Source organism: Sinohyriopsis cumingii, chromosome 2 (assembly GCF_028554795.1).
Source record: "Sinohyriopsis cumingii isolate HCF-2022 chromosome 2, ASM2855479v2, whole genome shotgun sequence".
In the NCBI taxonomy this organism is placed as follows: domain Eukaryota; kingdom Metazoa; phylum Mollusca; class Bivalvia; order Unionida; family Unionidae; genus Sinohyriopsis; species Sinohyriopsis cumingii.
Genome location: NC_142962.1, coordinates 84,383,665 through 84,409,599, shown reverse-complemented (window position 1 = coordinate 84,409,599; position 25,935 = coordinate 84,383,665). Strand labels below are relative to the sequence as shown.

The 25,935-nt window shown below is 35.3% G+C and overlaps 1 protein-coding gene across 1 annotated transcript in view; it reads right to left on the bottom strand.

The window, feature by feature from the left end:
* Nucleotides 1-209: 209 nt before the first annotated feature.
* LOC149805301 (uncharacterized) overlaps nt 210-25,935 on the bottom strand; it is a 384,402-nt gene continuing 358,676 nt past the window's right edge. The window contains exons 52-55 of the mRNA XM_089949218.1: nt 18,036-18,131; nt 12,937-13,268; nt 7,481-7,679; nt 210-5,314 (exon numbers count right to left, since the gene is read on the bottom strand). Of these exons, the coding sequence (XP_089805344.1) occupies nt 5,025-5,314; nt 7,481-7,679; nt 12,937-13,268; nt 18,036-18,131 (917 nt within the window). The 3' untranslated portion in view covers nt 210-5,024. The remainder of the gene's footprint in view (nt 5,315-7,480; nt 7,680-12,936; nt 13,269-18,035; nt 18,132-25,935) is intronic.

The window sequence follows — 25,935 nt, the reverse complement described above, 5'->3', positions numbered from 1 at the left end:
CACTATCAAAGTGATAACACAGAAAATGATTTCGTGCGGTGTACTGTGAAACATTTAAACATACGAACAGTTTTTCTTTCAGACTAGCCACAATTCATTGTGTTGGCTCCTGACATGAAAGGACCAAAAAGACCAGCTAGTCTGATGGCTTTAGATGTTGGTTCAAATATGATTTTGAAATGCTACATTAACCATGCTCGAGTCATAAATGTGTTGATGCCTTTATTGAGAAAGTCATGCTGACAATACAAGATGAAAACAAATGTTACCAATGTATAATACACAGCAATAAATACATCAGCAGATATGGTCTCAAGGCTTCTGGAGTCAAAGTGTTGTGATAATGACCTATTTATAGTTAGGCTGTGGGAGATTGATGGTACAAGACCATGTTGGAATGAAGTATCGGGTCAAAGCAATGGATTTAAATGTTTATGAGCCCAGCAGGAACAACTCGAGTTCCTCAATGGACTTCTACCAAAGCGACACCAATCATGTGATGGTAAAACTGGGTATCATCAAGCAATCGCCCCTCCAAACTCAGGAAAAGTGTAATGAAATTCTCTCATGATAGTAAAACTTGAAGCCATCTAGCGATATCAAATACTCATAACATAATCAAGCAATAATATTATGGGTTTGGATTACATCATGATGTTAGGAGCCTGTGTAGCATATGTCAATATATGGAAAGAAAAAGTCACCAGGCAAGAATAGAATAGCACCAATGCATCTATGCAGGTCATGAAGTCCAGTGGATAGAATGGCACACTTTATTATGGGCACCTATCCAGAAACTTCACTTGGAAATATATTCTGGTGATTGGAGCCTATTTTACAAGTGGATAAAGACATTTACTTGGCAAGAAAAGATTAATTTGCATATGCAGTTCAAGTGGTCCCAGGACTAAACCCCTGGGATCAGAGATTTTGGGGTTGTAGACAAAAGAGGAGAGTGTCACTGTGGTGATAAGTAAGGTACATGTTTATAAACACTGAAGTTTAAGTAGCATTTTGATTGCAAAAGTGTAAGTTATCCCTCAAGCACAAAATGTATTGCAAAATGAACTTTAAAGCAGTAAATGACAGAGATGCATACAGATATGAAACAGTAAGAGAAAATAAAGAGTACAATATGCATGACTTATACATGAGAAATTCTTGTAATAAAGGAATAACTATGGATCAAACCTTAATATCCAGAAGACTTTCTGAGACAGAAAGATGTATTTGTGGCTACAGTAGAGGTTCTACAATCAGTGTCATCAACGTAAAGAAAACCAACACATTTCTATAAGAATAACTCCCAGATAGGTGGGGAATTAAACAAGTAAATGTTTGAAAAGTCAAAACTGAAAGGTAATTTTATTTAAATATGCTACATGAGTTATGGTAAAAATATATACAAATTTATCAAAACACAAAAGAAAATTGTTACTTTCCAGGGTTTCCCTTTGACCTATACTCCCAGATTTTGACTTGTGAATTTCATATTTGATGCATAACTGACACGTGTATTCCGTTCTATGCATCGGTTTGACTCTTAGAAATTTTGCCTCAGCATCAGACGTTATAATCAGTATCATATAATAACGTTTGACATTCTTGCTGTTTGAATGACCATACCTATGCACCTGCGTCATCCGCATATTAATTGGCTCTGTTCTCATGGGAAGTGTTATATGGGATTGTTGGATAACTGAAATTGTTATCAACTTTGATCTTTTGTTCTGGGAAGATAAACGGATTGTTTGAGTGACACAAATTGAAATAACTGAAATTTAACACCTTATAAAGCAAGATAGTGAACTGGACGTGCTGATTAGAAATTGAAAATGGTGGACAGAAATCAGAGACTTGATTGGGGTATGTACCACATGTTTTGATGATGTTATACACCCCTCAACATTTTTTGGGGTAATTAATGATTTCAAATCATTGTCTGCTAATTAATTGGCACTTCTGGCATAAGTGAATTATTTTCTATTTTGGTAATTTCTAATGTTACTGTTACAGTGTATACTACAGTCTATTTTTGAATGTGTGACTTGCTCTATCAATTTAAGTATTACATATTAATACCATGGCTCAGGTGAATATTTTGAGTTGTTTCTAAGGGAAACATCAGCATAATATTGATTCAGACTGCGAAAACATAGTAGTAAGAAATTGGAAAAACACAATTCTTCAAACGTACATGAAAATTCAGGGATGTGGGGTAGAAAAATAATGAGTTACTATAGTATATTGTCTTGTCAGGAGTGACATATAAATTATGCTGTGTTAAAAAAAAAACTTGGGTTAACCCTTTATTGGTAACATCAACAATTTTCTATCATGGACTATAAATACTGTCTTTGAATAAAATGTACAAAATACTGTCTGTGAATGAAATGTGCAATGTTCAAATTTCCTTTTTGTCCCTCAATATCATATGTTGTAATTGTGGTTTTGTGCATAAAACAAGACTCTTTCTGTGTTTGAAAATAAATGTATATTAGTTTCAAAAGTGTTTTCTTTCTCTGTCATTTGCATGACTATCCTGCTATTAGTCTTAAATTTTTGACTTCTGGAAATTTCAGCCCAGGAACCAAAGCCCCTTCAGTTTCAAGTCCTAAGGGAAACCCCGTTTTCTACAAGTGGTACAATTAAAAAAATAATAAAAATTATTATATTCATATTGGATGACCAACATACCAGGCTATTAACTGGTCATTTTAAACCATGTATCAGACATGTCTGACAAATACAACCATTTTGGAGCCTTTAAGGGTTCAGTACATGCATATATACCCAAGATTTTCCACCAAGATTAAGGTGGTAGTCATACACTTGTGAAATTTAATATAAAACCATTCAAAGAAAATATAAGAAGTTATAATAAAACCTGGAAACAGATATACCTCAGTATTAAATGTAATAGAAAATGTGTCATTTTCTACTCTGGATATGCTACTGATTTAGATTTTCCATTATTCTTTCATTATTAACTGATTTCCTCTTAACTAACTCTTAAAACAAAATTATTCCCTCAGTAAACTATACAACAGAACTTTCACCAAACAACAGTGGTATATTCCACTCTACTCTTTCTTCCAAATTAATTATTAACTGATGACAATCTGATTTACTACCTCAAAAATACCCAGGACCTTATTAATTGGCATTTTCTGCAAAGATGGATGAAGAAGTCTTGTTTGATTAGGTCAGCAAAAAAAGTCTTGGATGACAAGAGTTAAAGTTAGTTGCCGTTTAGTTTTTTCCTAATTCAGACCTAGGCTTCAGATATTTTGTCCTAACAGACACAGTGTGATACAAATCACATGGTATGAATGGCTAATCCAATGTCTAGATATACAGTGCAAACCCTGGAGTAAGTCCTGGGTTTTTGAGCAGTCCAGGAAATAAGCTCTGACACCTCTTTTTTCCAGCGTTTTGTAGCTATAGACTGTTTAAACAACTGGGAAAACATAATGACTAAACAAGCTAATCTGCAACACCTCCATTGATTGTTCACCAAAGAAACAATTTGTAAACAAGACCTAATAACAGCTGAATTTTAGTTTGTTAAGGTGTTTATTCAGCAATTGAATGGATAAACAAAATATGATATAATGGTATTTGACAACTCCTCTGATCTAATATCCAGTTGCTCAGAGTATGCTTGTCAAAACAGTTGATCTGACTACTGGACATGTTTAACAAATCCTAGATTTTCAGGAACTCTGATAACATATATAGTCAAATTACATGAAATGCAATTTCAGGAATTTGGTCAGTTAAATTTTTTGACAACACCTGTATGTCCATTCATGTGTAGTGAAAAATAAGCCATTACTGACACAATGACCAACTGTGTTTTTAAAAGCTCTTCACTGTTGACAAGACTCAGTAACATTAACTAGCCAATAAAATCAAAGAAAAAGAGGTTGCTAAGATCAATGATTTACTGCAAAGTTTTGTAAACAACCAAATTATCCTCTCATTAAAGGGTCCTTCACTACCTTGCTTGGAGCTTGTGGGTGAACATCACAGATGCAGCTAAAATAAATAACTTCCTCTGTAATATTGAGGGACTCAAGGTAGATTAGTTCTTAGCTAATTGTGTTACCCTCTTTAAATAAAGTCATTATTATTATTATTCTTATTATTATTATTATTATTATTATTAAGCTTGTTCATCCATCATTGTGAAACAGAAAAGTGGTTTCACTGGGGCCTTTTTGAATAGTTTATACATATGAGGAGTGCTTCTCTCATAATTTTTCCCAAAATTTCATTGAATTGTAAAACTTAAGTTTGGTTTGTAAGTTTAAACAATAAAATCTGACATAAAGCCTATATTAATTAAAAGCACATGATATTTTATGCTGCTCACATTTGCAGCAGGAAGCTGACTGGTGTGCACAATATCAAATCTCTTTTCAATAGACACTGACATGATTAACTAGCAAATGATGTGAATTAGCATCATTTGTCTTCTAGTTGTATATCCCTTCATCTATAACAGCTAGCTGAGAGTTGGCATTTTGGCTCAAATTTGGTCAAAGTTTAAAGTTTATAATGGTATTAGTATGGTTTACTCCAACCTGTGACTTAGAGTGGTGCATGGTGTTTGAGTTATTAAGGTTTGAGATTCTGAATGTGATAAAAGGAAAATATTGAAAACTTTAAGCCAGGGGCAATAGTGAGTTTTGACTGATACATAGATACATGAAACATGAAAATTTCAATTTGGCTAAAAAATGTTAATAGTTCAAAATGATAATTGCCATTGCACCCATGGCAAAACATGCCTATTTCCTGTTTTTCTACATTAATATTAAAATCCTCTTTCTATAACTTTAATAGATCAAAAATGTTAGTTGCAAAATGTGCTATATAATGAAGATAAAGAAAAAACCCACAACACTTAAACAATATTTAAAATAACAAGTTGAAAGTAGAAGTTAATATCAAGGAAAAGAAGAGATGGTTAATTGTTTATATTTTTCACTATATTATATACAAATTTTTAACATTCATTATATTGTAAGGAAGGTGTTCCAATTAAGTGTGCTGTACATTCCATTCACAGCAATGGCTCTCACGGTTGCATATACACTATGTCCTGAGTTTCCGATGTCTTTAATGGGAAGAGAAAAAGCAATGAAGGTATTCCTTGTCTCCTGCCACTGAATGATGTCCCCTCCAGAGGGACTGAAACCAACAGTGACCTCATAATAGAGAGGGTAAAAGGACTGGAAGAGACCATCCCATGCAATGTTTACAAACTCTGAAGCTTTATTCCACGTCATCCGCAGATCTTCTGAAACTAAAGAAAAAATATAAACATACACCTCTCCCTCAACAATTCACGCAAAACATAGTCCACAAACATAGACCACACTATAAGCAAGGGTGTGAGTTACCGAATGACCTCCAAAAATTGAAAAAAATTAACTTTGACATTAAGAAAACTGGTGGGGTGGGGGAGCATTACGGAACTGGGCTGTTTAATGACTGAATCCTCATTTTACAATCACATCAAAATTAATTTTTAATAACGCGCTTTTTCTAATGAAGTTGTTCATTATTCTGTTATAATAACATTTAGTTTCAAAATGTCCAACATGTGAAAGATCATTCCAACTGATTTCAACAACCATCATGTGTACGCAAAAAATCTGTGTATTACGTCACTGCTTTTTGTTTTCTTGATGTGTCTGGTTCCCATAGTGGTGTTTAATAGTATCCTGCCGAATTGGGAATCTACAGAGCAGGGAACTGGACTAACTGTTGATATACCACAAAACAAGATTCCTTTCTTTCAAAAATATGCAACATTTATTTCGTGAGACAATTGTCTACCTCAAAACTCAAATTTTGTATTGTACAGTTAGTACAATATTGATATCATGATTTCACTGAAAGTAATAATGAAACTTCTTATCATCCTTGATGATATCTCTAAGTGCCAGTTCAAGAATTCTTTGAAACCTGCTTGCCAACAATGGTCCGTATCTGTGAAATCAAGGTCTTTATTTTATGAATTATTCATTTTACTTGGCTGTCTTGCGATCTTTAATCACAGCTATGAAAGAGTCAGTTAATTTAAGGTAGTTTATGTTACATACACCATAACATTTATAAAATTTTTAACAGTGTTTGATTGATTAAATGAAGTGAGTTCCCCCAACATATGACTGCGGCTGTTAGATTTTAAGTTTGTAGGATTTTCCTGCCTTTTAACTTTTCTTTAATTCCACCTCCTTTATTTGATTCAAAAGACATAATTAATGTGATAATACAAAGGAGGTCAGCTTTTAATTCAGTGCAACAATACAACAAATATTTCTGCAAGTCAGTTATCCAAACACGGTTGGTACTTAATTAGGTTCTCAGAAAAATGCTCTCAGACATAGCTGTTATGATAGATTGATGCATTTTACGTTTATTTACAAGAGGAGACATTACATTTATGATTATTACACTTAAAAGGAACTAAAAAATAGAACTAGAACACAAATTTCAATTGATAAAAAAATTATTTAATTTGTATTTATTTATTAAAGTACTGTCTCCACTCAGCATAAGTGACATTTTCATTGAGTGAAATTTCCTTACATATCGTTAATTGCAGTGTACTAGGAATGTTGTTTGGAAAGAAAATGTAAAACATTGTATGACCTATTTTTAAATTTGATATTTCACAATGTTTATTACATTTTCCAGGTCCTATCTATCATTTTTGACAGTAAAACAAGGGATATATTAAAGTTTCCATTACCAATTTAGATCATGATTTTCTTCAAGTTCAACAAACAGGGATCAATTTTTGGGGTATTTTCTGGTTCAAAAAATGGGATCCATGTCTGACCCTGCATTATAAGTGGGTTTGTGAGTTATCAGGGCGCGAGTTATTGAGGGAGTGGTGTATATAGGAGGCAATTATGATATAATTTAATGGTTTGTTTGACCATATTGTATGTAACTAAGCTTGCTGATAAAATGAACAGTTTAGCTATTAAATAAACCTTATGTGATGTGTCTTCTTTGGTGGGAAAATGATGCGTATAAAATCCTTCCATGTTATGTCTATATCTAATTCCAATTTATAATGTTTCTGCACAGTGTCTATTACTATCATGGACCTATGAGTCAATAATAATCAGACATAAAATTAAAAATTATAGTGAACTTTGATACAATGTTCCTCATGATAAAAGCACATCAGTACAAAGCAGTACTTATAGAATACAGGTATAGTCAATGGTCCAATTAAATTTACTAAATCTAGTTCAAAATCTCTTACAGGTACTACTTTAACTGACTTATTCTTGACTGATGAGAATCAAATATCATGCAGTTTCACTGATATACACCCTCTTTTGTTGTTCTGTGTACAACATGTATTACATCATTATGACACATCATTACTTACCAATACCTCATCAAAATGTGATCTTATAATGGATATACCTATCTATATCATACTTACTCATCACTGGTTTCTGTGTAAAGAGGGTAACATTAGTTGAGATCTTTTCACTGTAGATTTCTGCCTCATTGATGCCTATTACAGATACAGTGTACACTCCATCCTTCAAATAAAGTCCCTGGAATGTTGCATAGGTGTTACTGTCCACTTCCCCTAGAACAACCTCAGACAGGTGCAAGCCTGGACCATTCATGTCAACCTGTTGTAATGCAAAATCAGAAAAGAATTTCAGGAAAGCATGGTTTGAAATATTAAATAACCAACAAATAAAACCAATCACCCATACAGCCCCACATTTTTTTTGTAGATTTCAGAAAAGAGGTTATTAAAATATTTGACAACAACAAGCAAATTGATTGCCCCAACTCCCATCCCAAACATGGTGAGGTCACCAGAAGTGTAATAGGATGAAACATGACTGTGTCTGTTCTGACAGACATGGACAGTAACCTTCACATGAACTTGGCAAATATACATAGTTATCTGGCAAAAAGTTTAAATGCTAATAATCAGCTCTTTTTTATCAAGCCTGAACAAGGATTTAGATTAGTTGAAGCTGAATTATGTCACTCAGAAAAGAAGACATTATTACCGGGTAGTTCAGAACATAAACAAGAACTATCAATTTTAAAAAAAAATGTTAGTAACAGTGATCATAATTAAAGGTAGACAAGACCTGAATAAAGTATTTTCATAGTTTCTTGGAGGTTTTAATGTATTCCATTAATGATATTGTATCATTTTCAAAATTAAGATGAGTCAAACATTCTAATGTTTATGATGCAAATATGGTAAAATATCTATTTCTTGGGTTTTGTTGTCACTGTCACTCTAAAATTCTTTCCCATTTTAAAAATATCTTACTAATTAAATGAAATTTTGCCCGAGTCCAAATACCATGGAGAATTATGCCCTCAAGATATAAATGAGCACCCCAACCGGAATCTGATGGATCACCAAACTGATAGGAGTGGGGATCAAGTGTGTGCATGGGAACCCCCACCAGGAATCTGTCTCAATTCATCCACCAAGGAAATGATGGTGAAAAAGCAGTAATAGGTGAATTGAGGTTGAACTTGTGCAAAGGAGGAAATGTAGAGGATGCATGTGGCATTCAAGGTTCAGAGTAGGTAAAGATAAAGGTAAGCAGACAACATGGTTTGCTCATAGTGTCTCTAGGACAGAAAGGATTGGATCTACCTGATCCAGAGTTTTAGTTGTGAGGAAGTTCATCTCCACCTAAACAGGGTCTTGTGATGGAACAAATTCTGAATTTGAGGTTGGGTAAGTGACCCAACTGAGTTAAGGTGAACCAAGAGCGGAACAATCCTAATGGAGGGACAGAACATGAACAATGTTGATCAGCCAATTGTCAAACTATTGGAGAATCAATGTTCCCTGTATTTGGAGGTAGGCCCCTACCACTCCCATGACCCTTGTGAAAACTCTGGGTGCAAAAGAGATTCCAATGGCAGAAGCAGGAATTGAAAAACTTTCTGGTCGAGGCAAAAATAAGATATTTGCAGTGCTGAAAAAGAAGGGGATGTGCAAATAGGCATCCTGAAGAATGAAGGGTGTTCTGGATTGATGAGGTTGTATTCATCAGGAAGGTTTCCTTTGAAAGAAACTGGATGAGTGGGGAGATACAAGACCAAATTCACAAGAAGTGTAACAATTTTTTTGTGTGCACTTTGAGCACTTATGCAATCTGTGAGAATCCCAAGGGTCCTTTCAGTGGCCCCACTGCCCCACAGACTGTTCTGACATTATCCTGTAATAAAGCGATAATAAAATCACTTGTTGCCTTGCAACTCATCTGGTTGTATGCAGGGTCATACCACATATACTCTTTGCATGCACTAAAAACACTGTATGATGTTGCCACAAAACTCACCTGGTTGTATGCAGGGTCATACCACCATGCACACCCTTGTGTATGTACTAAGAACACTGCATGATGTTACTGCGAAACTCACCTGGTTATATGCAGTGTCATACCATGTGCACACCTGTGTATGCATGAAGAACACTGTCTACATGAAGTAAACAACAGAATTGACCTCATGAAAAATTACCTGTAGTTTTTCCGATCAAAAAATAAGATAATTCACCTGTGAACTTGTTTATTAAGCAAAAGTCAAATATATATGCCATGACGATGTGTAGCATTGGCAAACAAAAATAATACAACATGAATTTGAAGATGGAGGAAACATGTCCATAACGTCAAGCAGGTTTACCAGTATAGTTATTTTCCTTATAACTCAGGGACTTACCAATACCAGTGTTTTCTATATGCAAAGAAAATGATGTTCTCAATGTGAGGCAGGGGCTTGTTGTTATTTCCCTTAGAACACTGAAAAGATGGAACATGAGGTAGCCTCTGAAGCCTTAAAAAGAAATAAGTTCTTATGGGGAAAAGGCTACTATATGGTTTTCCTAGAAAATGGAACAGACAGTTGTAAAAAAAAAAACTGCAGAAGAAGACTGTTATTTGTGGTAAGTTGCTACAAATGTAATTTCTTTGGTGACAGGTTTGGCAGACATCTACACATTGAAAAAGATGACATAATATCTGCCTTCTGCACGAGATATATAGAGTTGTGTGAAAAGTAAGAGAGTGAAGTGCAAAAGGTCTGACTTTTTATCCACTGTATTTTCAGATGTATTCACATCATATGGACAGTGAAAATTCAGCACAAAAATAGGTTAGAAACACAATAATGGCAGGATATATAATTGCTGCTATGAAAACCTTGTTTACTGGGAATAGTTAAGAATATGTCACCAAGGAATAAAATTTATATAATGCTTGCTAATAGAAAGAATTGGCTTGGCTTGGTTGAATCTTTTTATAGCACAGCAACACATGGAGCCAATGGAAAGAAGGTAACTGCTTGCACTAACAAAGTTGGTAGGAATGTTAAGATGTTTGAACCATATGATGATGGAACAGAACTAAATGAAGAGAGATCTTGTACAGAAGTATTTTCATAAAGGAAATAAACATTGATTTATTTAAAATAACTAATAATAATGTAACTGTGTTTAATTTATATTGTGTGCTCAATTGTTTTGTATATGATTGTAAGTTGAAAATAGAATGTTTACATAGCTAACTTTTGTCCATGATTGTAAGTTGTAAACAAGAAGTTTACGAGTACCTGAAACAGGTAAGGCCAGTCTTTATTACAGTTAAATTAGGTCTTTCCAGAACATTCTTTTACAAAGTAGTTCAAGTGAAAATTGTATAAATAGGGAGTTGATCTTCAATTAATTTCTTTCTGATTTAGATTATCTCTGGGAATCTATTTGTAATCAAAGTCTGTTTTTTTATAACAGTGGTCATATTTGATGGTAAGCTGGCATCTTTTGTACAAAACTGCAAGTGCTATACGAAATGATTCTTCTATGCAAACTGGGTCAAATTCTGATGATCAGTTTTTAACAAGCATTTAATGGTCTCAATCTGTGTGGTATAGGTGGTCCTATTTAATGGCAGAAAGGCATAAACTGAAAAGCCCTTAATGCCAAAATTCTTAGAAAACTTCATCACAATACACCACTATCTGGGGCCCAGAGTGGCTGAGTGGTCTAAAGTGCTTTAAGTTACAGATCACTGCCATCTCACCTCTGTCTCACCTCTGTCTGCATGAGTTCGAGTCTCGGATTCAGCTAATGTGGGTATGTGAGAAAGCTTGCCAGTAGCTTCTTGTGGGTCGGTGGTTCTTTCTGGGGTTTTCCCGGGTTCTTCCTCCACCATTAATACTGGCCGCCATGTGTAGCCTATTGTGTGCTGAAAAATGGCACTAAACCCTGCAACAACAACAACAACACCACTCTCTTGATAACTCGTGCCATGATAAGTTATGAACCTGTTTATAATGCGGGGTCAGGCGTGGATCCCATTTTTTAAACCAGAAAATACCCCAAAAATTGACCCTTATTTTTTGAACTTGATGAAAATTGCGAGTAAAATTGGTAAAGAAAACTTTTATATACCACTCATTTTATTGTCAAAAACGGTAGAGAGGACCTGGAAACTTTAATCAACACTATGAAATATCAAATTTAAAAATAGGTCATAAATTTTTCTTACATTTTCTTTCCAAACAACATTCCTAGTACACCGCATTTAACAATATGTAAGGAAATTTTTATCAATGAAATTGTCACTTACGCCGAGTGGAGGCAGTGGAGGTCCCTCGGTAACTCACGCCTCATTTATAGTGTGGTCTATGTTTGTGGACCCCACTGTGTGCGAATTATCAAGGGAGAGGTATGTTGACTGTTTTTTTTTAGAAGAGGCAGTTTACAGGTTTTTCTATTTTAGTAACGGCAGCTTATCTGATGGTAATTCATCATGCAAACTTGACATACCATTATATTAACATGCTATCCAGTAATGTTTGTTTAAAATTGGTTTAGTGGTTTCTGAGAAAAAGATAAAAATGGCAAATGCAGATGGAACCACAACAAACCATGCATGACAAATATAGAGTGCTACCATTTGCTCATTTGCCCTATGGCTAGGGAAATAAGAAAAAACATTTTCACTGCAGGTAGTTGACTTTCTGGAGACTAGAGTGGCTAAAGCATTCCATGACCTATAACTTTTAATAAAGTATGAAATGTAATGAAGAAAATAGGTGCAACTTATCTCAGACGATCAAATAATCACATGTTTTGAATTTCACATGTACTTAATTTGGGGATATATTAGGTCTAACCATTGTATCTCAACAGCTATGGTTACCAGTGCTTCATGCCAGAATGCGTTTTGTGAAATTTGCCTAAAGTAAGTTCAGAAGATTTTGAGAAGTCATTTAAAATATTTTTTTGTTCTTTTTTAGTGATGGTGACCATAATTAATGGTAGATCAACATCATTTGTATAAACTTGAAAGCCTCTCATATCAGGTTAATTTCTCTCCAATTGAAATTAATAGGTGAAACTCTGTTCAGCAGTTTCTGAGAAGTTGTTTTCAATATTTAGTAATAGTGGCCATATTTGATGGCAGATCAAAATCATTTGTAGATATCTGAAAGCCCTTTATGGCAGGATGCTCCCTGCCTAATACAGCTGAAATTTCTCTGGTGGTTTTTGAGAAGTTTAAAATAAAGAATACACAATAGATGATACAAGCCAGATGAAGGGCCATACCAAAAAGTTACATGGCCTTATGGTGATATGAGCTAACGATTCATGATAGTCATTTAATTTTAACAGAAAAAGAGGTCACACAAAATATTTCATGACTGAAAGATTTCTTTTATTTATCATGAACATAATTTACTGATTTAAATTTTCCTATATCTATTACACAGATTACATGATCTGCTGAATTCCAGATGTAAAAGAATGAAGATATTATATGTTACAAAAATTCAGATAAAAAAATAATAATTTTGGATGAAAATTAAATAAAACTTATTCAAAGTGATTATACTACTCACAAGAAAGCTGTTAATTCCAGTACCCTCTTCAAATCCTGTCCAGCGTAACCTTACAGATGTGGGATCACTGAAAAAGGAATCCTGAACAGGATATTCTGTTTTTGATGCTCCAAGTACTTCAATGGTTACAGCTGGTGCTGGTATCACAGAGTGTGTAATACGTACTCCATCACTGGTGTGAGTGGTGGTCAGTCCAGCATTGTTTTTACATTTTATAGTATTGTATATTGTATGACCTATCAGATTGTAACTCCCAAAATCTTTTGAACCTCTGGATTGACTTGTATCTACATCAACGAAATCTTGTATATCAGTCACTGACTTACCAGAACCTGTTGAAAAATGAAGAAAGAAAAAAAAAAAAGGTGCATAAGTATGGTAACAAAATTGAAAAATGACGTTATATGCAATATATTAGTACAGTGTGACCCTGCTAAAGCATGCTCCGTTATAACATGAATTTGGATATAACAAGGTTGTGGCATTGCTCCCAAAATTTCATATGCATGTACTTTTCTCATACATGAAAAAAAAAATCTTTCTTAAAAGTACGAAAAGTAACATTTAAAAAGTTTATTATCATTTTTGGGGAAAAGATTGTGTATGAATTCTAATATAAGATGATTGTGGTATGTCTCCTGCAATTTCATATACATGTATTTTTCTTGAACTTGGAAATACAAAAAATTTCTTCTTAAAACGTACATAAAATAACGTGTACAAAGTTTATTCAGGAATCACGCTTGGCTTCACTAATGTTGCAAATTGGGATTTATATTCCTTACTGGCAACAAAACATAGGTCTGACAATATTTTTTCCTGATATTATTTACTGTTTAAACTTGTATATACAACTTTGGGTTTGGAGTGAAGAAATTCAGAGGCATCATAAAAGGAAGCTGCAAACTAGATATAAAATGCACTGGAATTTATCTGTTGTTAGATAAGCATATTCTTTGTGTTCATATTGACAAACCATCTTAACAGTGAATTGTTATATCATAATCCACTGATTCTGACATCTAGCCTGAGTACTGTATGCTGTGAGATACAGTCATTTTTTGCTATTAACATTTATGGTAGCAGAGATCAAGCAGACAAGGCAGTAACCCATAATGGAACTTTCAGACAAAATATTGTCAGATTATTTTGTAATTCATATTTTTATTTTGGATCTTTCAGACAAAACAGTGTCGGATTATTGGCCACTCACTAGTAATTAATTTATTTATTTTGACTGACCTCAGTATGTGGATGGTAAGGAAAATTCCTCTTCTTTTCACTCACAGAATTAAATCCTTCTGAACACTCATATACTTGTCAGAACAAAAAAAAAATGCCTGTGTATTCATCATCTGTTGACCTTTTTTATTTAAAAAGTTTCTGACACATGCATGGAAGGCAACATCACTCCATCACCAAAAATGTCACCAAAAAACCCCCACAAAAGTACCCAGAGATCTACTTATTGGTCTATCTATGCTACAATCAACCAACCTTTGAAGGCAGTTGTTTTTAAAATGTATCCAGAAAAAATAGTTTTGCTGAAACTTCAATGAGAACTGATCACCTCTGAAGCACCAATCTTTCTGTATAAATACTAAGCAAATGAAAGAAAAAAATCAGTCTCATGCATTGTCCTACAATTATTTGATGTTGCCACCACAATAAGAAACAAATATCTGTTTGGTCATCCAAAGCTGTCCTTTAGCAGTAACTTAAATGATACATGTACCCCTTATTAAGGCAAACCAACTACAATCTCCAATAATATCAAAGAACCTTTATTCAAAGGAAGTCAGCACCAAATTTAAATAAAAGCAATGGAATGTGGTAGAGTGTTGCATTTTCCAAAGTAACTGGAACATGTTTATTGTGCCATGAAAGGTTCATTTTTATGCAGGAAAACAAATTATGCTTACAGTCACTACCAAATTAAATTTCCAATCTTTTGAAGCTATATATATATGGCCATCTTGTTAACTGAAGATAGGGTATACTGCAAAGATTTTTGTTTCACTCTACCCATCACAGCTATGTCTGCATGCATTTATCAGAACCAAATTAAGTGGCAACTAAGTATGGAGAATAACTCAAAGGTCACCGGCCATCCTCCAACATTTTCCTATTTATATCAGATTTTCATTACATGATTAAAAATGGTTATACTCGCACAAAAATAAATAAAAAATTATCAAGGGTAAAGAAGAAATAATAATTTAATTACTCGAAATGTAAGTATACAACGCTGTTACTTCCCCTTAGTTACGATTTCCCACCTATAGAGGACGCAACCGGAAATGACGTACATTTATCCCTACAAGACAAAGTACATGCTTCTTGTTGTTGAAAAATAAACACCATAAACTACGGATATGGAATATTTTAGATGAAACTAATGAAAACTAATTTACTGTTCAGCCTTATATTGGTATGTGTGCAAGATGCACTAGATTGTGTCGCTTTCAAAACTGTTCCAAGTTTCAATTTATTTCGAAAATTCCTGTTAAAACAGGTAAAAAGAATCAATCCTGGCTTCCCTGTGTCAGCAGACTTTATAAAAAAAAAAGATGAAAGAAATCGGCACAGTTAAAGAATCCAAAGGAACCAAATTTGACTTCCTTTTGTCGGCCAACTTCAGAAGAAAAAATCGGCACACTAAAAGATACCAAAGTGAATTTTCCGGGGTTGGTTTGCATTGTAATAAAATAACCTATGTATTTGATATCCTGTCGGTAAGTTCAAACAATGAGTTTACTGCTCCATGCCGCTGTGTTTATCACCCAGGCTTCTATTTGTTTGCCATATGTAATCATAATTCATGTTTTGCAGGGCAAATATTATACACAATAATAACTTGCTTTAATAATACTTTATCATTTGCACTCACATTGAATGTATTTTAAAATAATGATTCTTTTTTGGTGGTTTGTTTGCGAGATACGGACTTATAGTCAACCTGGATAGAATACAATCTGGGTCAGTTTGCAATAAGTAACTTGTCATGCGTAAATGGCAGGTGCCTTCAAGCAATCGGGTGATACTTTCGTCTCATTTGCGATTTTGTTTTTTGACATAAGCGATACACACTACACTAAGGATGCATAATCAAGCCGGCACCCGCTACAAATATGGAGTTCGTGGACATATATTTTTAAAAAATAATTTTCGCATAATGAAAACAGAAGGAGTATATGATAACAATTCCATATTAATTTATTTCATTTTATTTTCAAACAATTGTATGTTTATCAATTTATTTTGTACTGTGAGTGTGTGTGTATGTGGGGGGGGGCACAAATTAAACACAAAATTGTTTCCTTTCTAATTTGTAAGGAATAATGGAGGAAATATGATTGACAATATTGACAAGTAATGACAAGTTTTCAATTTACTCGCGCAAACACTAAGACACTTTGAAAAATAAAAACAATAAAATTAACTGGTAAGAGCTTCATATTGCAGCAACTAAATACTGACAAAATGCTCATCATTATTCTCTCTCTCTCTCTCTCATGTGTAATCTAGTATGTATTGTATGCAGCTGTGTTACAACGTGAAGCCTAAACTTAAGTATATTTGTTATAATATCTCTTGTACAATACCCTTTGCAAAATCTATTCGCATTATGTAGAATATTATCTGTTACGTATTTTTGTTTTATAAATGATTATTGATAATTTGACAGGAAGACTTAAACTGAGAACGTCGTTGTGCAGATGCATATATTTGTTAGCATAAAAAATGTATATAAATATTTTAATTAGAACAAGCAAGATATGTCAGTTTGTGTTTTCTCTCATAAATATGTACATTACGAAGTATGATTATTTTCTTTCAAAGCATATCAAAATAGTTTGTTTAAATTTAGTTTTTTCCCCCCTAAAACCTATCTTACATTGAATCTACTCTTTTGTTGAAGAAAATGAATGTACAAACTATTGCTAAGTTTGACCAAATTGTATTTCGAGATGGGCCGAATTGTCTTCGGGCCAAATTCACTATAATCCGGCATAAATGATACAACTTTCCCATCCCTCCCCTATTCGATCCCACAGATTAAATACACTTTTTTCTGGTAAACATGGTTTTTCGGAAAAAGAAAGAATGCCTTTTCCCAATCATCACTATTTTGGTTACATCCGTATGCAACACAGTGCACCATATTTGCAGTACAAAAGCATGATCGTACGCTATATCACACAGACATTTACGTGGGGAAATTAAGCACTTGAACGGCTAGGTTGAATAGAAGGGATAAATCTACGTCATATCCGGTTTTGGCACACGGAAACTACCGATTGTTTACGGAGATTGCCGAATCATTTCTTCATTTTATAAAGCAGAGTTTTAAGTCTAATTAAACATTTTTATGGTGTGTTCACATAACCAATGCATTTTGTTTATAACTATAATAATATCACACGTTTGTACAATATAGGTGGCAGGTGACCTTCAAAGAAAACAAAACTTCCTGAATTGCTCAAATTGGAAAATGAGTACAACAGTGGGAAGTATTTGTGAGGCCTTTTGAACAGGCTTGTACACTAGACACAAGCAGAAACAGTAACAGACAAATCACTGGATCTAGTGTCAATCCCTCCATCCAGTGTGATACCATTCTTACCTGATTATGTTGCTAAAACAAACCTAAACATATAGTTAAAATCCATGTTTTAGCTTGGGAGGGATGGAATTTTTGAGGTGGTGGAAGGACTCATAATGCATTAAGATCGAGTAAAGTATCTAACAACTGAGAGATTTCCAATATGTATATTTTATTATGTTGATGATGTTCTGTCAGCATGCATTGATATAAATAGGTACATAAATAACTGGTGTTCTTTCAAGATAAAAAATTTGGTTCCCTGAACTACAAAGAGTGCCATCAATATATTGTGTCTTTAGCTTTGCATATTTCCTTCAGTTTTATGTTTCTGAAAAGCTCCACAAACAAACAATGTTATAGAAGTAACTAATCATATAACACTGTGAATAGCTTCTACAGAAATATTGCTCATATTTAGAGAGAATATTTTTTAACAATATCAGTTTAAACTTACTACAATTATATTAGTAATTACAAACAATGTACTAACCAACTGCCCACTGACATGACTGTATTGCTAACTCTGGATCAAACACAAACCAATTCACCTGGATTATTGTTGATGTCTGGTAATCCACATCTGATCCTGAAATGTATTTTTAAAAGTTAGAAAAGGAATGCATGCATAAAAACTACACATGATCTCTCTCTCCATCAAGTGGATTATTTGTTTTCAATCCACAGTGAACACAGTTAAGATATGTAGCAAAGAGACTGTGAACTATCTTTCGTTGATGGTCACATTGGATTCATTTCTAGCAAAAGCCAATCAACTGTTACACTGTAGTAGTTTACTACAATTAACAGAAAAAAGTCATGCATGCATTTTAATACTTTATAACATCATAACACAATCCAAATAGTCTATCAGCAAATAACTCTTACAAGAAAATTCTGAGGTTTTCATGATTATGCATATTATTCTCTTAAAAATATCCAATGTTACATAAAGCTGATAAAGATAGACTGATGAATGCATCCAATGTATTAATTATTATGTGAAAGATGTGTTACAGTCATGTGACCTTGACCTTTGATTTTCTGACCAAAAATACTTATATATCTTACCAGGGCAAAAAGAGTCAGATAGCTCCATTCTCAGAAGCCTATCTAAATCATGGCCAATTCTAAGTGAGTTTCAAAGCGATACCAAAAGCAGAAGTGTACGCCACAATTAATAAGAATTCCTCACATGAATATGCAGAAAATGTGAAATTGTTAAAGAAATCATAATAATAATAATGACCTTATTTAAAGAGGGTAACACAATTAGCTAAGAATTAATCTACCTTGAGGCCCTTACACAAAGGAATTTATTTTAGCTGCATCTCTGAAGCCACTGGATATATTGGGTTTGGAAGAAGGAAATAGAGTGGGCATTTCTGATCTCAACTGGAATACTATTCCAGAGCAGAGTTCTAGAGTATTGGAAACTTTTTTAAAATTACTCCTTGTTTGGTTTGGGAATTTTATACTATTTGGTAGACATGGATCACAGGTGGGGAGTATTACCAGGTATCCTATACTGGAATAGTGATTGCAAATATTCAGGAGCACTATTATGAGATATCCTGTACATTAATTTGGCTTTTCTCAAACAGATTCGGTCTTTAATAAGTAATATTTTTAACGTACCAGCTAAATTTTTCTTGCTTTCTTTCTGGATTGATATTAGCCCAAATGCTCTTTTTTGAAGATGTACCAGCTTTGCTATGTTTTTATCATTTGAATTACCCCATACTGTATTACAGTAGTCTAAAAAGGGTTGTATGTAACTGTTATAAAATAGTTTTCTGTGCCTTTCAGGGAGAAAATGTATTATCCTACTGAGAAACCATAAACTTGAATTGACTTTTTTACTATGTTTGATATGTTCAGTCCATGATAGGTTATTATCTACCAGAACACCAAGTAGTCTATCATGACAGACCATTTGCAAATTTGTATCCTTCCAATATGTCAGACATAGTTCATCACTATCAAGATTTGTCCTTCTTTGCCATGTTGAGATAAGTAATATTTTAGTTTTACCAGTATTTACCACCATGCCATTGCATGTGTACCAGTTTTCCAGTTTGTTTAGGGCATTCTGTAAAGAAATTTTGAGTTCCTGCTTTGTGTTTTGGATGTCTGACAATGTTGTGTCATCTGCATAGATGTGTGATGTGATTTGGATTTTTAACATAGCTTTAACAATTTTTCAGTCATATCGCTACGATGTCTGCAATGTGGCAGTTTATAGTGATGTCTAGTACTGGGGCATCATGCCACTGACATGTAGCATGATGTCCCACCCAGTCACATTATCCTGACACCGGGCCGACCAGTCCCAACACTAACCTCTTAATGCTGAGCGCCAAGCGAGGCAGCTGTTAGTACCGTTTTTGTAAGTCTTTGGTATGACTCGGCCGGGGATCAAACCCACGACCTCCCGCATCCGAGGTGGACGCTCTAACCACTAGGCCACCGGAGCGGTTTCATCTGCACAGAGATCTATAGATGTTTTATACTACTTGTAGCAGGAGGATACGTTTTATAATTTTATATTCATGTTTTAATTAGGCAGAAGTAAATATTTTATTCTTTTATGTAGTTAATGTTTATTATTGAGTGAAATACAGTCATCAGTTGCAATTAGTGTGTTATTCTCAGTTTACACATATTTAGCCATTTAGGTAACCTTGAACCAGGGTAACCTGTTAAGAGTTTTGTTCACTGAGCAATGCAACTACCCTGATTGCTGGTCATGCTGGGTTGTTCTATTGTATGACAAGTGGTAAACAACTTTCTGATTGGTTAGTTTGCTACTTGTCTGTATAAACAACATAGTATGAACAGCATATTAGTGGTCAGTCCATTAGAGTTTCTTGTGCTTGCAAGAAGATGTAAATTGGGCTTTGTCCCATATGATAAGGTAAATAGATTTATAATATGATTAATGTAATAGTTTATTTTAAATGTACTCTGCATATTTCTCGGGAATGCATGTTGCTGTATTTTATTACATTTTAATAGGTTATCAACCTGCATTTTATTATTAGCATATCGTTATGTCCATACCTTTGTTTGTCTGTCTGTCTGTTCCCTACTTGTGCTCTAAACACTGACTGTTGTTTAGGTTTAGTTGGTCCACTATCTCTCTAGATGGATAATTAATAACTATATGGAGTTTTAAGTTATTCGTATTGAATGTACTGTAAGAGAATCAATGTAAACATGCAGAACAATAATGTACTGATGACGATATTATTTATTATTGTAGTAAATGTATTTTTTATTGTATTTGTAGGGTGTATGCAACAAAGCAAGGAGAAATGTCTCAATCTCCACCTATGAACCCAATAAGGCATAATAAATCCAATACTAAACAAAACACTGGACTTGTACTTTCTCACCAATGAGTAGAAGGCAAGTGCGGTAACATATGGAGTCTCTTAGTAAAAGTGGTAGGTCATTAATAAATAAAATGAATAGTAATGGACCTAGAATTGAGCCTTGTGGTACTCCATATCTAATAGTTCCAGGTTCAGACAGAACATTATTTATGTAAACATGTTGTGTTCTCTCACTTAAGTAAGAAGTAAACCATCTAATTGTTCTTTCATCACACTGGTAGATTTTCAGTTTCTTCAAAAGGATTTCATGATCCACCATGTCAAAAGCTTTCCTGAAATCTACAAATACAGATCCTATTATTCTACCTTGGTCAAGTGCTTGAAGCCATTTATCAGTTAGGGAGATCAAGGCAGTCTTACAGGAATGTTTTTATCTAAAGCCTGATTGATTAGGGTGTAACAGCAAGTGTTTGGTTAAATATGACATGAATGAGTCATGGACATGTTTTTTAATCAATTTTGACAAGTCTGGTAGTACTAAGATTGGTCGGTTAAGTCATCAGCATCATCCTTAGAACCAGATTTGTGAATAGGAGTTACTTTTGCAGTTTTCCATATTTTGGGGACAGCTGAGGTTGCAATATTTTAATTATGAATGTTATGCTATCTACAATAGCAGAGGCTGAAGATTTAATGAATTGTGGACCAATCTGATCAAGTCCTGTAGCTTTCTTGGTATCAAGTTCACTGAGACATTTTTTAACAAAGTTTTTTGATACTGGTGGGATAGAGAAACATACCTCCTTAGAGATTTTGCTGCTGCAGAAGTTTTTCATTCATTAAAGTTGTTTTCTCTCACTGGTTCTTTTAACTTTGTGGTAATGTTGGTGAAAAAATCATTGAAAACATTTGCAATGCCAGTGTCATCAGTGACTATGGTGTCATTTACCAGAAGTGAGTGAATTTTATTTGTCTGTTTTTTGTGTGTTCCTCCAGTGAGTTCTTCTTCCCTCCTGAAGCATGCCTTGAGGCAGCTATACATGGATAATGTACCTTCCATGAGTTCACGGCCTGCTGATCATGTACTGAGACAATCGAGGGACAGCCCACCTCACGCGCAACCCAGCATACGTCAGTCAGAAGCAGAAACAGCATCCCTCACGCCACAGCTAACTCCACATCAAAGTCGCCGTAGTATGACAGTTATTCTTGCTAATGCGGCAGAGGGATACAATGAAGCAGAAACGGCAATACAATGTAGTATTCCAGAAGTTGGGGCTACTTCCAACATGGCCGCCATTGCTGAAAACACATTGACTCCAGACACCATAATGAGTTCAATCAACTCAATTCAGCGTTCAATCGCTGACCTAAATAATTCAAATTACCACCATCATGGCACGACAACAGGTGTCTTCTTCGGAGTTATTCTTAATTGGCTCTACATATCTTTCTTCATTGCCAGTAGCCCAGCCTGCATCGTCGCTCGATCAGCTGATGCAGTCTCAAGGAGTTTCGCCAGAAATACTACCAGCAATCGACGTGGTATCCGAAAGCCAGCGGAAACAGATTCTCGTGGGTAAGCACATTATCTTGCTACTCTTTTGCTACCACACTTTGAATCGGATCTATCAAATCAGGATGACAAGGCTGGGAAGAATGATCCCTGATTACATAAGTGGCTCAGTCTAAGTGAGTTTATAACTGCTTTCGGAAAATTTAAACGTATCATCTGTTAAGTCTACCCCAACGGACGACATGAATTGGACATGTACAAGGCCAACATTATTAAAATTTCCAATGCAAATGGGGACATTTTCTATGACTACCATAATGTCTACTCCAGTCAAGCTGCTATTGCCCTGCGTGACTACAAACTTGAAGTAAACTGGGCTATGAGGGATCAGGCAACTCTTCAGTTATTGATTGGAGGCCGAAAAACAACATCATGTAACATGTGCAATTCTGTCGCTCACTCAACAGATTTTTGCCCACAACAAACATGCACGGCCATGCCCATAGTGAACATAGCCAATAGAAAAAAACTGGATATTGACAAGTATGGTCGGCCTAAACAGATGATGGATGGAAAAGAACTTTGTAACAATTTTAATTCCATACGTGGTTGCCACTGTATTAATTGCTAGTTCTTGCATACCTGCATTCAGTGCAGGGCCAAAACACATGGGGCAGCTGCATGCCCAAACAATACATTACAAAGTTATTCCAGCACGGATACACGCAATATCAATGCCCATCGTAAATCAGTGCCAGATAAGATGCAACAAATCTGACCTACTTTCTCGCCACATGCTTCCACCCCCATTGATATTAACAGATTGTAGCATGAACTCTGTAATCATCCAGATCAGAACTTCGTTATATATTTGTCTTCCTGTCTGAAACACGGTTTTGACACAATGGTGCAAAAAACTCACTTGCCTACAAAAGAGTGCAAAAACTTGCTTTCTGCTTCTAAACAACCATATATTGTGGATCAGTTATTGGCAAAGGAATGTGCCAAAGGTTTCATGCTTGGCCCTTTCCCATCTCCACCATATCAACAATACAGTCAGTCTTATCAGCATCACAGAAGGAAAATATTCAAAAAAGAAGAGACTTATCATTGACCTGTCCTCTCCCCATGGTGATCCTGAGCATACAAGTATCAATGAACTTATTGACAAGGATTAATGCTCCCTAAGCTACATCAAGATTGATGATGCCATTTGAATTATTCAGAGTTATGGGAAGGGATCTATTATGTGCAAAACTGACATTTCAGACACTTTCAAACAGATTCCCATTGCACCTTCACAATGGCACTTGTTCTGCGCAAAGTGGAGAGGAAATTATTATGTTTGTGTTCGCCTCCCTTCGGGTCAAGTTCAAGTCCAAAATTATTTGACGCTTTATCTCAGGTGATCTGTTGGATAGCAAAACATGATTATGGTATTGACATCATCTTGCACCTCCTTGACTATTTTCTTACAATAGATCCTCCTTCGGCATGTGGTGAGAGAACGATGACTTTGTTGACTCTTATTTTCAACAGATTGAAGATTCCTACAGCTCCAAGCAAGACCATTGGCCCATGTACAGTTATAGAATATTTGGGAATAATTTTGGACTCTGAGCAAATGCAAGCACGTTTACCACAGAATAAAGTGGAGCGTATTGGGAACTACATTAAACAATTTCTTAACAAATGAAGTGTCTGCAAGCAAGAACTGCTCCAGTTACACTTAAATTCTGCTACTCGTGTTATCCTACCAGGGCGTGCGTTTGTGTCATATCTCGTACGAATATCTACCAAGTCAGGGAACTCGATCATTACATACACTTGGATGCAAATTCCAGAGAGGAACTATACATGTGGCACCAATTTTTAGCTTCATGGAATGGAATTTCTGTGTTTTTTTATAATCAGTCCACTACATTGGACAATTTTGAATTATGCACAAATGCTTCACCAAAAGTAGGGTATGGGGGTTATTTCAAAACTCACTAGTTTGCAGCTGCATGGTCGGATGATCTTCAAATGCTTTTTTCTGTGGAGGATGATTTCTCTATGGCATTCAGGGAGTTGTATCCTACTGTTGTGGCTGCCATTATCTGGGGTGCAGAATGGACAGGCAAACGCATAATATTTACATGCGATAATATGGCCACAGTGAATATACTTAAAAAAGGGAGATCAAACTGTATGCATATAATGAAATTAATGCGTAAACTTACATGGTGTGCAGCTTCTTGTAACTTTCATTTTTCTGCCAAACACATTCCAGGAATTATCAATACTAAAGCTGATGCCTTGTCCTGCCTTCAATTTCAGAAATTTCATGCACTGGCTCCGGATGCAGATCTGCAACCCTGCAAAATGACCCCCCACCCTCGGAGGTCTTATGGACCTGGATAAATGGCAAACTTGTTATGGAACCAGGCCTTAAGCCCTGCTACACAAATCGCCTACAACACTGCATTCAACGTTTTTAGGACCTTCATGCTGATGTGTGGCTTAGTCTCAAGCATGCAACTTTTGCCAGATATTATGGAGACAGAAATAATATGCTGCATCTTGCCACCATCCTACAGGCCATAAAAAAACCACAAGGTTTGTCTGCAAAACTGCGCAAGCCTATTGCATACAACATCCTGACAAGCATTTGCACAATTCTGCGAGGAGGTGTATTTGACACACACAGAGATTTGTTGTTGTTGACTGTCTGCATAGTTACTTTCTTCGGATTTTTGGGATTTGGGGAATTCACTATTCAGGATTCCTTCGATCCAACCATTCATCTCTGCATGGGCGATGTGCACTTCCACCTAGAAACTGCTTTCCTGAAGTTAAAATCATCAAAAACAGACCCATTTCATAGGGGTGTGAGCATTCAGTTACATTTTACGGGTCGTGCTATATGTCCATATTCTGGTCTGAAGACTTTCATGCAATTCAGGAGACGTTCATCACCTCAGCTATATGCCCCACTTTTTATTACAACTATAGGTCAAGTGTTATCAAGAGTTGTGTTCCTTAATCATATGCGACTTGTCTACTGTAAGATGGGACTGGACACTTCCCAGTATAGTGGCCATTCATTCCGTATAGGCGCAGCTACTTCAGCGGCAGAGGCCCGGCTGGAAGACCATATAATCAAAGTTCTGGGCCAGTGGTCTTCGGATTGTTACACAAGATACATTCACACACCCCCGGGTACTATTCGGGCAGCGCAGAAGGCCATGGCAACTAATGTGGATAGTAATACACAGTGACCATGATCATGCTGCATTCAACCTACAGGGATGGAAGGTCTCACATTGACACTGTTTTTTCCATCCTGGCTGTGTATTTCTGGATCCAGTTTGTCGCTACTGTACCATGTGATGTAATTGCTGGGGCTCCAGTTTTACATGGTGGTTCATTATGTTTCTGTATTCATTGTGTTAGGAGTTCTTCACACGTGTGATACCAGTGCCATTTGCGTGGCACTTGTGCCTATCCATTATGTGTAAAGTTCTGCACGCGTGTGATACCAGTGTTCTTTGTGTGGC